This window comes from Pan paniscus, chromosome 7, assembly GCF_029289425.2.
Source record: "Pan paniscus chromosome 7, NHGRI_mPanPan1-v2.0_pri, whole genome shotgun sequence".
In the NCBI taxonomy this organism is placed as follows: domain Eukaryota; kingdom Metazoa; phylum Chordata; class Mammalia; order Primates; family Hominidae; genus Pan; species Pan paniscus.
In genome coordinates, this window is record NC_073256.2 from 28,980,075 (window position 1) to 28,993,802 (window position 13,728).

At 41.3% G+C, this 13,728-nt stretch overlaps 1 protein-coding gene across 1 annotated transcript; it reads left to right on the forward strand.

Moving 5' to 3' along the window:
• The first annotated feature begins 4,556 nt into the window (after positions 1-4,556).
• Positions 4,557-6,190, forward strand: LOC129395877 (beta-defensin 103A). The gene is made up of 2 exons (XM_055107306.2): positions 4,557-4,614; positions 5,547-6,190. Exons 1-2 carry the CDS (start codon positions 4,557-4,559, stop codon positions 5,690-5,692), a joined length of 204 nt encoding a protein of 67 aa, XP_054963281.2. The 3' UTR covers positions 5,693-6,190.
• Positions 6,191-13,728: the final 7,538 nt, after the last annotated feature.

Sequence of the window (13,728 nt, forward strand, 5' to 3'; positions counted from 1 at the left end):
AGCACTTTGGGAGCCCGAGGAGGGCAGGTCCCTGGAGATCAGGAGTTCAAGACCAGCCTGGCCAATGTGGTGCAACCCTGTCTCTACTAAAAATACAAAAATTAGCTGGGCATGGAGGCACAAACTTATAGTCCCAGCTATTTGGGAGGCTGAGGTGGGAGAATCGCTTGAACCCGGGAGGTGAAGGTTGCAGTGAGCCAAGACTGTGCCACTTCACTCCAGCCTGGGAGACGGGGTGAGATTCTGTCTCAAAAAAAAAAAAAAAAAAAAAGAAAGAAGAGTCAGAAAGAATCTAGTTTCCAGCATCTATCACCAAGCAATCTGGAGAGTGAAGTTGATATTTACAGAAAAAGTGATGTAAAGATTGGTTGAGAACATTGGGGAAATGGTCCAGACTAGAGATGAAGATGGAAGGTAGCTGCATGCAGGCATAGATAACCACATCCCAAAGATCATATGAAGCCAGCAGAGGCCCACGAGTAAGCATCTGGAATACAGTTAGGAGCATGGGAGCATCAACAGGCCTTTCCCCATTTGGGAAATGCAGATAAGTGTATCAACATTATTAAATTACTGCATGATTCAAATGAAATAAATGCAAGTAAATTGCTTAGCACAGTGTCTAGAACATAATATGTACTCAATAAATCTGTTACAATGACTTGACGATGATCATGAGGAGGAGGATCATTATCATCATCATCATTATGATTGCCATGAAAATGTTAAATTCTTGAAGATGCTCCCTTTTGGGGACTTCAGGGACAGGAGAAGGAGGAAAAGTTCCATGATGAATCAAAGGCAGTAATGGGAAGGATAGGAGGAGACAATGGAAAGCGGATGTCTGTTATATCGTGTTACTGTCAGCTTGTATCTTTTTCCATTAGACTGGGAAATAGTGAAAATTCAGAGCCTAGAGGGTGAATATTGTTTATCTTTCTTTCCTGCACAGCACCAGGTCCTAAGACCCTAATACAGAGCAGATGTCCATGAAGTTCTCTGGATGTTGAATTGAAATCGAGGGATAGGTTTCTGAAAGTGGCCTTATGAGGCACATGTTGCAAAATGGTCAGGTTGGAAGATTACAGACAAAAAACTCACTGAGCTGGGGATGTAAAAGGCTTGGCTGGACTTAGGAAGAGTAGTTTGGACAGATTTTTTGAGACGCTAGGATGCAAAGAATTTAGGGACAATGGGGTGATGGAAAAGGGGACACACCTAAGTATAGACCACTACACATGAGTGTAGACCAACAGTAGTCAAGGGATGACTCTGAGAGCAGGCAGAGAAATGACTGGACATCCTGGCTTCAGGTCACAATGCTGCCATTCACTACAGCATGTCATTCAACCTCTCTGAGCCTCAGTGTCCTCATCTATAAAATTGGAAAAATGTCTGCCTTTATTTGTATAACTTATATAATGGTGGTTGTGACAAGATTAATGGCTGCAAAGGAGAATGGCTCAGCCAAACTTCATCTTAGACTATGTCAAGATGAAGAAGAGTTGACACCCTGGATTCCCGTGCTGGGAGCCCATGCCAGAGTCTTGATATCGTTAACCGAGGGTCACGTGGGTGATACTTGGGTGATACATGGGTCACATGGTAATTTGCAATGTACAAGTCAATTTCACACCATTAACTCATAGGGCTTTCACTATGACCTAAACAGGAAATGTACTGCTCTCTGTGCTTTGTTGCTGAGTTACAGATGCTCACAGAGCTTAGGTAATTTATTCAGGTAAACCCACGCCATACACAGTAGGGCTGAGTGATGGCCCAGTGACGCCTCACTTCAGACCTGGTGTTTGTCTTCTACATAGCTCTGCCCTTCAGCCACAAACTTGGACCAATCACATCTCGGCTCCACATTTTAAGAACAGGATTTAAAAAATAATAATTAAAGGAAAGTCTGACATGAACAAAGGTGATAAATAACTAAATTTTCTCTTCCTCGCTCAACCTAATCAAAATTGTCGAAATGCTGGCTGTGAGAGCTACAAGGAAACCAAGCACATGGGTACAAAAATTTGCAGGATCTGCAGTTCCAAGCGCTGTGACTCAGAGCCCAGGGGCAGGGAGTGACAAGACCCAGCTCTCGTTAGTGTTGTGAGGCTTCAGACACATGAATCTATTCACCCAACTATTAGACAGCACACGTGTACTTGTTATCATTTGAGAGGCTAAAAGTATTTATGACATGAAAAGGATTATAATAAGCCAAAAAGAGGGCAATTCACAGTTATCAGTGGCTCCCTGGAGTAGAGAAGTAAATTACACAGTCTCTCTCTTCTATTGTTTGAAATTTTACCATAAAAATGCATTACTTTTATAATTTTCTTAAAACAGGTAAGTCCCTCTCAAAACGGATTTTGTGTGTCTGGAGTATGTCCAAACTTGAAAAGGCTGATTGTCACAGCCCAATCTCCAATTTCCAGCTCCCAAATTAGTTGACAAGAAAAAGTGGCACTTTTTCCTCCCCAAGGAACCTTTATGAAATAGTGGTGTTGCCATAAAAATGCCTCCCAGTCTATGAAGGAACAGGTTAGACCAGGGGTTCACCTGTGGAAGTCTATTCTCCATGTGGAAAAGCAAGTCATCTCCAGCGTCTGACTGTCTTCACCCCAGGCTGAGGGCTGGTGCTAATCCTCTACAACACCCAATGCCATCGTTATCTCTGACATAGTAAGACTGTGAAGTCAGCACCCATCCCACCCACACTCACCTCCTTCCCCCATTTATAAATATCTCCAATTGCTTCGTCTGAAATCATGAACTTAAGAGGAAAGTTAGATTTTAAAAAGAAGCATCTACATATCTAAAGTCTTAAATCTGCTGATTGAGCTCCACTCTTGGCTCAAAGAGTTATCTTTGAGTTATGATGAGTTATCTTTCTTCTACATTTCTGCAGCCCTGTGCTTGAAATCTTCCTATGACTCCCATTAGAATCCATCCTAAATTTATCATTTGACTGTCTGCCCATCTACCTGGCCCTACATGGAGCTTCTGGAGAGAAAGAACCAAGACTGGTCCCTCTTGGTATCTCATCCACTTCACCCTCACCTATGCTGAAAACATGATACTTGTCCCTTCCTATAGTATGTGTTCAGAGTTTTCTTACTGAATCTGACAGGTGTGGTGCACCCAAATTCTGAACACACACTCCCAGAACTAACACACCCTTGATCCTTAGTGGATCCGTTATAATTGCATTCACACGAAGCAGCAGCTAGGAGACATCACGGTGACTTCAGCTCCCAACTGAATTGTCATTGACTTACTTAGTTCCCAATTGATAGTCAACCAAATACAACCCATCCATTGGATTCCTGAACATTTAAGTTTAATAGCTGTTTTTTTTTTTCTTTTTTAGCATTTTTCCCTCTAAACGTTGAATCTATATGCAGGGGAAATCATCTGGCCCCTGGACTGCCTTGAATGCTCCTGAGTCAAGAGTAACTTGAGGTCTTAAATGTCTATTCTGAAGCCCCTCTTTTGCACAGGGACAGTCATTGACTAGGAGGAGATGCCAGTCTATTAAATCTATCATCCCAGCATCCTCTTTCTCTGATGAAGTAAAATTAAACACCTTCTTTACTCATAAATTTGGTAGGTTTTAGACAATGATGAAGAATCGGACATGGGCCGCACACAGTGGCTCATACCAGTAATCCCAGCAATTTAGGAGGCTGAAGCAGGAGGATTGCTTGAGCCCAGGAGTTCACATCTGGGCTCGAAACCAGTCTGGGCAGCATAGTGAGACCCCATTTTATTTTCTACAGAAAATTTAAAATTTAGCCATGTGTGGAGGTATGCGTTTGTGGTCCCAGCTACTCAGGGGGCTGAAGTGGGAGGACCTCTTGAGCCTGACAGCTCAAGCTGCTGTGAGCTGTAATCATGCCACTGCACTCCAGCCTGCACAACAAAGTGAGACTCTGTCTCTCAAAAAAAAAAAAAAAATGAAAGAATGAGACATGTTTCACTCAAATTATAGCACCCCATCATAGGCCAAGGGCCAGGCGGTCAGCTAACCTTGAATGTAGCCCATTTTCCTCCCTTACCTCACTACCAAAAAGCCAGTCCTATTGCCAGGTATTGAATATGTCCAGGGCTGGATTTATTTGGTCCCCAGGAGGGTCTTAGACTCTCCCAGCATTTTAGGAAGAGGAAAAAAGCTCCAAAGTAGCAAAGTACGGACAAGTCAGCCCCTAGTCACATGCCCTGAGACTATTCTCCAAAGGGGGCATTCTTGCCCATGCCAGCCCTATCTGTACCCACACCCCAATCCGACCCACACCCAGACAAGCCCCTGGAGTCCAGAGAGCACCCAGACAGCCACAAATCCATAGGGAGCTCTGCCTTACCATTGGGTTCCTAATTAACTGAGTGAGTGGGTGTGTTCTGCATGGCGAGAGGCATTGGAATGATGCATCAGAAAACATGTCATAATGTCATCACTGTAATATGACAAGAATTGCAGCCGTGGCTGGAACCTTTATAAAGTGACCAAGCACACCTTTTCATCCAGTCTCAGCGTGGGGTGAAGCCTAGCAGCTATGAGGATCCATTATCTTCTGTTTGCTTTGCTCTTCCTGTTTTTGGTGCCTGTTCCAGGTAAGATGGGCTGGGAAATCTAAGGATTGAGCTAATTGAGAATATATAATTCAGAGTCAGTATTTCTCCATCCGTCAGAGTGCTTTGGACCAAGCAGGTTTGTTATATGGGAACTAGGCATCACCATTTTTTTTTCAGACAAGAATCATTAAGAGGCCAAGTGCGGCGGCTCATGCCTGTAATCTCAACATTTTGGGAGGCCGAGGTGGGCAGATCACGAGGTCAGGAGTTCAAGACCAGCCTGGCCAAGATGGTGAAACCCCGTCTCTACTAAAAATACAAAAATTATCTGGGCACGGTGGCGGGCACCTGTAATCTCAGCTACTCGGGAGGCTGAGGCAGAGAATTGCTTAAACCTGGCAGGCGGAGGTTGCAGTAAGCCGAGATCATGCCACTGAACTCCAGACTGGGTGACAGGGTGAGAGTACACCTCAAAAAAAAAAAATCATTAAGAAACTAAATAGCTCCCCAAAGGTATCTCTTTCCCCAACTCTTCAAGGGAAGATTATTATACCAGCTGATGAGACATGAATCAGACATAAAATTTTAATATAGCAGGAAAGATTGATTTACTCTGAGAATAGAAGCACAGGCTCCTGTTTTACTAAGTGCGGTGGTTGGAGGTGGAATGTTTGTGCTACCTCTGAGGACACCACAGCCTCAGCACCCCCACTGTTCCTGCGGCAGTCACAGGGTCACGCCACTTCCCCGGTGCCACTGTGGGTCCACAGCTGAGCTGCAGCCTTAGAAACATTGTCTATGGGTTGTTTAGTCATACCTTTATTTTCCTCCTGATTTTATAGAAAAAGGAAAAAGAAACAAAAGAATACAAGAAAAGCAAGAGATGAGTTATTTGAGGAATTCCAGAAGCCTTGTATGTGTACTAAAAGCCTTCCTAAAACCTTTCTGTGTGTGCTATTTTGTCATTGCAGGTCATGGAGGAATCATAAACACATTGCAGAAATATTATTGCAGAGTCAGAGGCGGCCGGTGTGCTGTGCTCACCTGCCTTCCAAAGGAGGAACAGATCGGCAAGTGCTCGACGCGTGGCCAAAAATGCTGCCGAAGAAAGAAATAAGAACCCTGAAACATGACGAGAGTGTTGTAAAGTGTGGAAATGCCTTCTTAAAGTTTATAAAAGTAAAATCAAATTACATTCTTTTTTAAAAAAAAATTAGGAGCTTGATTTTTTTTTTTTTTTAAATCTGGTTATTTTGGTACTTGTTTCCAAACAGACAACTCAGAAAATCTTAAGGACTCACCTGTCATTCAAAGAAAGTAGAATCTCTGGAGAAATCTATAAGGGAGCCCGACCTTATTATCCAAGGGTTACCAGGTTCTATTCCTCCTTTGTGAATGTTATGCCCCAGTGAAGTTGGACTATTCACTCTCTTGGAATATGCCCTTTGCTTTCATGTCATCCAAGCCTTGGGCCTTTTCAGTCCCTCTACCCCAAATGGCATCTCTCCACCAAATCTATCTCTAAGGTTTTCATGCATCCCTCAGGGGCTATCCCAATTCCTTCCAAAAACTTTGTCTTCAGAGAAATAAGGAAACTGGCTCTTCCTCAGATATTCACTTTGCTTTCTCTCACCCATGCCTCTGCTCTGGTTGACCTCATGTCTGCCTCACTCCTCCAACTTCATCTCTAAACTTTAAACTGTCCTTCAGGGACTGTCTCACATTTTATCTCCACCTTAAAAACACAGGTGATTTCCCAAATGCTTACAGTCTTTCCTCTGGTTCACCACAGGGTTCTGACTTGAGTCCTCCATCTACAACCCTTGCTTGGTTTTTACATTGTGTACACTGACATATTGCCAATCTCCATATTAGATTTTGTGAGCCTTAAAAGCAAGGAGTTTGTCTTAATTCTTCCTGTAGTGCTTGTAAAGTGCCCTGAGCATGAAGGCTGCTCAACAAGTATTTATTGAATTGAAGTACATTCAAATGATTTATTGATTGAATTATCTTTAATCATTCAAATGATTTGGAGGTACTGCAGTTTAACTATCTAGTGCTCTCTCAACGTTGACACAGAAGGATTCCAGCAAATGGAGTGTGTGGTTTTTCATACCTGACACCAGACCCCAGTTATGGCTCCATGTATGGAGAAAAGACAATACAACAAGGCTCTTAGGAAGAAAGGCTCAAGGGCCCAAAAAGATGAGACTGCTCCTCACTTTCCATCCAAAATGGACTCACTGCTATGGGAATCTCCCTCTGACAGCAGACAAAAGGGAACCTGTCAAGATGCGTGACAGCTGTGTTCAGACATTGGATAATAAGCAGTGCAACAGACCAATTAAGTGAGACTTTCGATTGCCCCCAGCTCACTACAGCAGCAGGGTGCAGACCACAGCACACAGAGGAAGACTCAAACGAAGTCCAGCAATCCTGAAGCATTGAAGAGACTGAAATCAAACTTCCCAAAGCACAGGACACCCCCACTTCCAGGGCAGAATAGCAGAGAGAGGGTACCTAGAAGGAAGCAAGGCCCCGAAGTGTTGGTGGTGGGGGCAGGGACACATGGTAAATCTTCAGTCCTGGGCTGTGTTTTCATGTGAGCACGCTTGGGGTAAGACTTCACAAGGCTAGAGGCAAACAAAAACACCCAAAAGGGATTGGATAACAATTTTAGGAGCACTAAAGGCTGGAAAAATTTTCATTCCCACTAGCAAAGTGGAGAGACTGCAGAGTCCTTGGGCAACTAACACATTAGTAGTAGTGCTATTTGGCTCTAGATTAAATTGTTCTGCAACCACTCTAACAGATTTTTTTCTAAACCATTCTTGAAAGGACCAGACTGATCTATAAGAAACTTAAATGTGGGACAGAATAAAGCCTAACATTCTTCAAAGAAAAACAACTAAATCCATCACTCAACAATTTGTGCTTTATAGCACACTGAATCTAATAAAAAATTAGCTGCTATGCAGGAAAATATGGTCATAATCAAGAGAAAAATCATTCAGTAAAAACAGATCCAGAAATGACAAGGATACTAGGATCAGCAAAAAAAGATATAAATGAGCTATTATAAATGTTATAAATATGTCCAAGTTTGAAGAGAAAAACTGTTCATGATGAGTGAGAGATATAAAGAAACAAATGGAATTTCCAGAGATTAAAAATAAACATCTGAGTAAAAGATACTATGAATTGGATTGTGGCATATATTCCAAAATAAAGATCAGTAAACCTGAGTTTATATTACTACAAATGAATGAAGAAATAGTGCAAAGAGAGGAGAAAAGGGCTGGAAAATAATAAGCAGTGACCTGTGCAGAAACATCAAGCAATCTAGCAACTATGTGTGTTTAGACAGCCAGGCGCGGTGGCTCACGCCTGTAATCCCAACACTTTGAGAGGCTGAGGAGGGTGGATCACAAGGTCAGGAGTTCAAGACCAGTCTGGCCAATATGGTGAAACCCCATCTCTACTAAAAATACAAAAATTAGCTGGGTGTGGTGGCGTGCACCTGTAATCCCAGCTACTCTGGAGGCTGAGGCAGGAGAATCGCTTAAACCTGGGAGGCAGAGGTTGCAGTAAGCCGAGATCATGCCACTGCACTCCAGCCTGGGTGACAGAGCAAGACTCCATCTCGAATTAAAAAAAAAAAGTTTTGAGAGAGAGGATAGAGCTAAGGAAGGAATGGCCTATTGTTTTCCAAATTTGGTGAGACTATAAACACACAAATTTACCACATGAAGACATCCAAGTTGAAACATGAAACATGAAGAAAACCACATGAAACATATCATAATCAAATTATTTTAAACAGTAATAAAAATAAAATTTTAAAAGCAGCCTGAGGGCGGGCACAGCGGCTCATGCCTGTAATCCCAGCACTTTGGGAGGCCAAGGCGAGCGGATCACCTGAGGTCAGCAGTTTGAGACCAGCCTGGCCAACATGGTGAAACCCTGTCTCTACTAAAAAAAAAATACAAAAATTAGCCAGGCATGGTGGCATGCACCTATAATCCTAGGTTACTCGAGAAGCTGAGGCAGGAGAATTTCTTGAACCCAGGAGGCGGAGATGGCAGTGAGCCGAGATCACCCTACTGTACTCCAGCCTGAGTAACAGAGAGAGACTGCATCTCAAAAACAAAAATAAAACTAAAAAGCAGTCTGAAAGGAGACATATTACTTACAGAAGAACAAAACATAAGTGATATCTTCAAAAGCCGAAAGAAAAAAATTGTCCTTTTAGAAATCCACCCCAGCAAAAGTATATTTCTAAAAAAAGGGTAAACACATAATCAAATAATAAGTAAAGGCATTTTCCAGTAACAACAATAAAAGCTAAGAGAATTCCTCACCAGCCAGTCTGTACTATAAAATGCAAACATAAGTTTTTTGGCAGAAAGGGAAGATGCTAGGTAGAAATTTGATTCCATATGATGAAAAGAGCATGCTGTGAACATTCTAGAAGCTCCTTAAAGAGAGAGATTGTCAGTTCAGTAAAAAGCAAGACCCAACTACATGCTGTCTATAAAAACCCACTTTATATATAAACTTTAAGAACAAACTTAGAGTAAAAATAAAAGGATGGAAAGAGATATAGTATGAAAACATTAGTATAAAGAAAATAGGATTGGCTATACTGGCTCATTGACATAAATTAGGGTAGATTTTAGAGCAAGGGGTATTATCAGTAATAGGGAGAGATATTTTTCCTAATGATAAAGTGGTTACATCACCAAGAACAGATATTAATATTAAATCAGTGTGTGCCCCTAATAACAGAATTTTGAAATTCTTAAAGAAAAATCAATAGACATTAAAGAAATAGACAAATTAGCAATTGCAATTAGACAATTCAACACTTCTCTTCCTGTAAGAGATTTTTTAAAGCAGACAAAATATTAGTAAAGGTAGAGAAGACTTGAGCAACGCTACCATCCAGCACAATCTATTTGAGATTTATAGAACACTCTACCAAATAACAGCAGAATGCATTAAAATATTACCCAATAGAGCTCATACTAATCTATGAAACGTCTCAAAAAATCAACATAGTTTAAAGTTATACAAAAGACAGTGTCTATCTACAGAGGAATTCACAAAACTATCAATACAGAAAGTCATCTGGAAAAATCTCCATATATTGGGACATCAATGAACATGTCTCTAAGTGGTCCAGAGGAGAAATCACAAGATACTTTAGAAAATATGTTGAACTGATAGAAAATGAAACCATAACATACCAAAATTTGTGGAAGTGCTACTAAAGTGGCTCTTGGAGACAAATTTATAATTAAATGCTATTATGATAGAAAGCAGAAAAGCTCACAAATAAACAATTTAAGATTCCACTGTAAGAAACAGTAAGGGAAAAGGGAACAAACTAAACCCAAAGTAAATAAGAAAAAGAAAAAAAAGAGAAAAAGAAAAAGTGAATAAAAAGAAACTGGACATAAAAAACATTAAAAATTAGTAAATAAAAGCTGATTCTTTGAGAGGATCCATACAATTGTGAGAACTCTCAATAGGTTCGTTAAGGGGTAAAGAAATTACTGTAAGTCTCAGGGGCACACCCAGGCTTCAGGCAGGCAGGAAACAGATTACATCTGCGTTTTAGGGTCATATAGACGAGCCGCCACGAGGTGGCAGTAACTGCGCACTCATTCCCTCACCTCCTGCAACAACAGGCCAGGCCAGGCTCTGGACTCACCACTCAGCTCAGAAGATGGGAGAGGGTGACAGTAGCTCCATGGACTTTGGCTTTAGGCAGAGCGTTACTGTAGCTTTGGGGTTGTAGGAGGTTGAAGAGGGGAGGTTATCAGGACACCATGATGATTGTGTGGCGCTGGTTAGGAACATGGGCTTTGAAGAGAGGGGGATTTTATTTCAAATTGCATCTTTGCCACTTAGTAGCCAGGTGACCTTGAACGTGTCCTCCAACCTTTCCATGCCCCAGGACCTGCCTCTGTAAACTTGTGTAATACCTACCTGGCAGGCTTGTTTCTGAGGATTTAATAAGATAACTAATATAAAAATGGCCATAGCAGGGCTGGCTGCAAAATTCCTAAGTTTCAGTGCGAAATGGAAATGCAGGGTACCATGGTTTAAAGAGCAGAAAAAGAAAGTGTAATGAAAGGCAGTAGGATATTAAGCTTTTTCAAACAAATATTTTTCATTGTTTGAAAAATGTAATAGTTATACAGGAGTAATGACAGAATCTTACAAATCTCCACCAGAAATTAATTTCATAGTTTTAATAGAATAAAAATACTACTTTATTAATTGGATTTAGATGAATCATACAATTTTTCTGGCCCACTTTTCTGTCAAATAATATATTAGGACAACAAACTTTATACCTTGAGCAACTTCATTTTATCTTTTGGGAAGAATCTGCTGAAGCAACTGTTTCTGGAATATATTCCAAGCTGTGACAACATGTGGATAAATTATTTTGAAACAGATTTTAGTATATCTGGAGCTGGTGATTCTTGTGAAACAATTTGTCTCAAAAGATTTAACTCTTTAAACAAATCAGTTTCATGTAAATTTGAATCTAATTTTAAGTGTCAATTTCTCCAGCGGAATTTTGATGCATCTTCTGACATGTTCTGTAAGTTGTAGAGGCCCACAGCAGACCAATATGGCATCATGATTTGTAACTTATTCAAAACCCCTGTTTATGAATTCTATTGCTATGTATATATTAACAAGAAAAACTTAATTTTTAAAATTGCCCTGCTTGTTAATAATTGATTAATCAGAAGGGTTTTTTTGTTTGTTTGTTTTTTGTTTTTTGACAAGGTCTGTATTTTTCAGGCTGGAGTGCAGTGGTATGATCATTGCTCACTACAGCCTCAAACTCCTGGACTCATGTAATCCTCATACCTCAGCCTCCCAAGAAGCTAAGGCTACGATCATGTGACACTATGGCCAGCTAATCTTTATTATCTTTATTATCATTATTTGTAGAGATGGTGTCTGGTTATACTGCCCAAGCTAGTATCCAACACCTGGCCTCAAGGAATCCTCTGACCTGAACCTCACAACGTGCTGGGATAACAGGCGTGAACCACCGTGCCTGGCCCATCAGAAGTTTTATACAAATATAGCATCCTTCTCTGTTGAATCTGACTATTATTACATGTTTAATTTCCATTTCTGAGCCTTGGATAATGCCTTAAAGAATTCTAAACTCTCTGAAGAATTCCAAGAACTTCCTGGTATACTTTATTGCAATGTCCATGGGCACACTTTTGTTTTGTGCTTCTCTCCTCCCAGTTTGCTATCTGAGCGCCTATGGTTCCTGTCTCAGTGCTCAGGTCAGGGGGTAAATCTTTGTGCAGAAGCTCCAAGGATGACTCTGAGAATGCACAGGCACAGAGGTGTCAGTGCTGCCTCCACACAGAGACCCTCCATTCACCCCAGGGCTGAGGACACCTGCTGCTGCTGCTGCTGCTGCCACCTCCCATCCCAGTCCAGATGTGCCTGGGCTGCTCCAAGATTGCCTATGCTCAGGACAGCAAAGCTCTAGAACGTCCCTGGGCCTGAGCCTGCCCACCTTGTCTTCCCTCATAGCCACTCTGCCCATGTGCCTGCTCCATTGTCCTCAGTAAGCTTCACTTACAAAACACAAGTTCAAAGAAAAAACTAAGAAAGTCAGGGAGCTATCAGCAGAGCCTGACACCAGGTACCGGCCCTTCTCAGAGCAGATTCCTGTGTCACTGCCCTGCCTTCAAGCCCATGAAGCTGGCTCTGCCTCCAGAATTGAGAACCAGTAAAACTGCTTCTGTTACTTAACATTGAGGATATAATGCAGAGAAACTTTGTTTTCTAAATCATAGAGATGAGAGAGTTTGCTTTCTGGGAGCCTATCTATAAGAATGAGGCTTCCCACTCTTGCCTGGGGAACTGAACCATTTTGCCACAAAGAAACAGCCTGAAATTCTCTCCCCAGTTATAGAGAGAGGTTTGGGGACACAGCACAGGTCATGTTTCATTAAAAGACAGCATAGTGAGTCTATTTGTCAGTTAGACTTGATGGTTCCCATTTTACACACAACCTGGCTTTGCTTTTAGCTCATTAAGAAAAAGAAAAGTCATGTATATTTTACCAAATCTTGACATGTCCCCAAATCCTAGAATTGCTGCATCTCTGGTTTTGGTGAAGAGCCCCATGGTTCTGCCAGTGGATGGTCTTCCTTGCTGAAGCAAGATCATAACCCTACCTTTAAAACAAAGATGACCCTCTATTGGTCCTTATCAAACACACTTCATCACTAGGATGAACACAGCTGTGAAGGAGTCACACTGGGCTGTGCCAGGAGAAAAGAAGCAGCTGCAACCATAGGAATCTTCATGGGAACAGTCAGCCCAGCTGTCCTTGAACAACCAGGCACATATTCCCTAAGCCTTGGTGGCTTCTTCCCCAGGGACACAGGTGCTGCATTTCACAGTGACTTTCCTATTTCAGAGTAATTTCACCTCCTTCTCTAACAAGGCCTCACAAATGTACTGAGATCTAGAGAGGACAACAAGTGAAAAACCACAGTGCTATCGGTGGTTCCTGGGATTGGAACCAGTGTGTAGGAAAAATTCACTCTCTTTTATGGGTGAGTTTTTAAATGTGAGTGTATTACTTTTATTATAATAATGTTAAGCATAGTAGTCATTAAGAATGTATCGATCAGGAATGAAGTCACACGTGAAAAAGATGGCAACCAGTCCCTTAATTCAAACTCTAAGCCCCAATAAGGTTCTTCTCATAGTACCATGACATTTCCTTAAGAATATTTGCTCAACAAATTAAGAGACATGACAACCTGATTTGATGTGCAAATCTAGATTAAACATGTATCCAGAAACATCAACAGCCATGAAGCCATGGTTGGAACAATTGGAGAAATGTGAAATATTGACAAGATAATAAATAACATTGAGGAACTAGTTTTCTTAATGTGTGTAAATTGTATTGTGTTTGATGTGGGAATGTCTGCTCATATGTAAGAGATTCTGCTGAGATAATTACAGTGAAGTGTCATGATGTTTGTGTCTTTCTTTTTTAACTTTAAACAAATTTTTAGTACACAAAGGTTGTCACATAATTGGAAGTTTCTCTACTTTGTACACAATTATTCTCACTCTGCA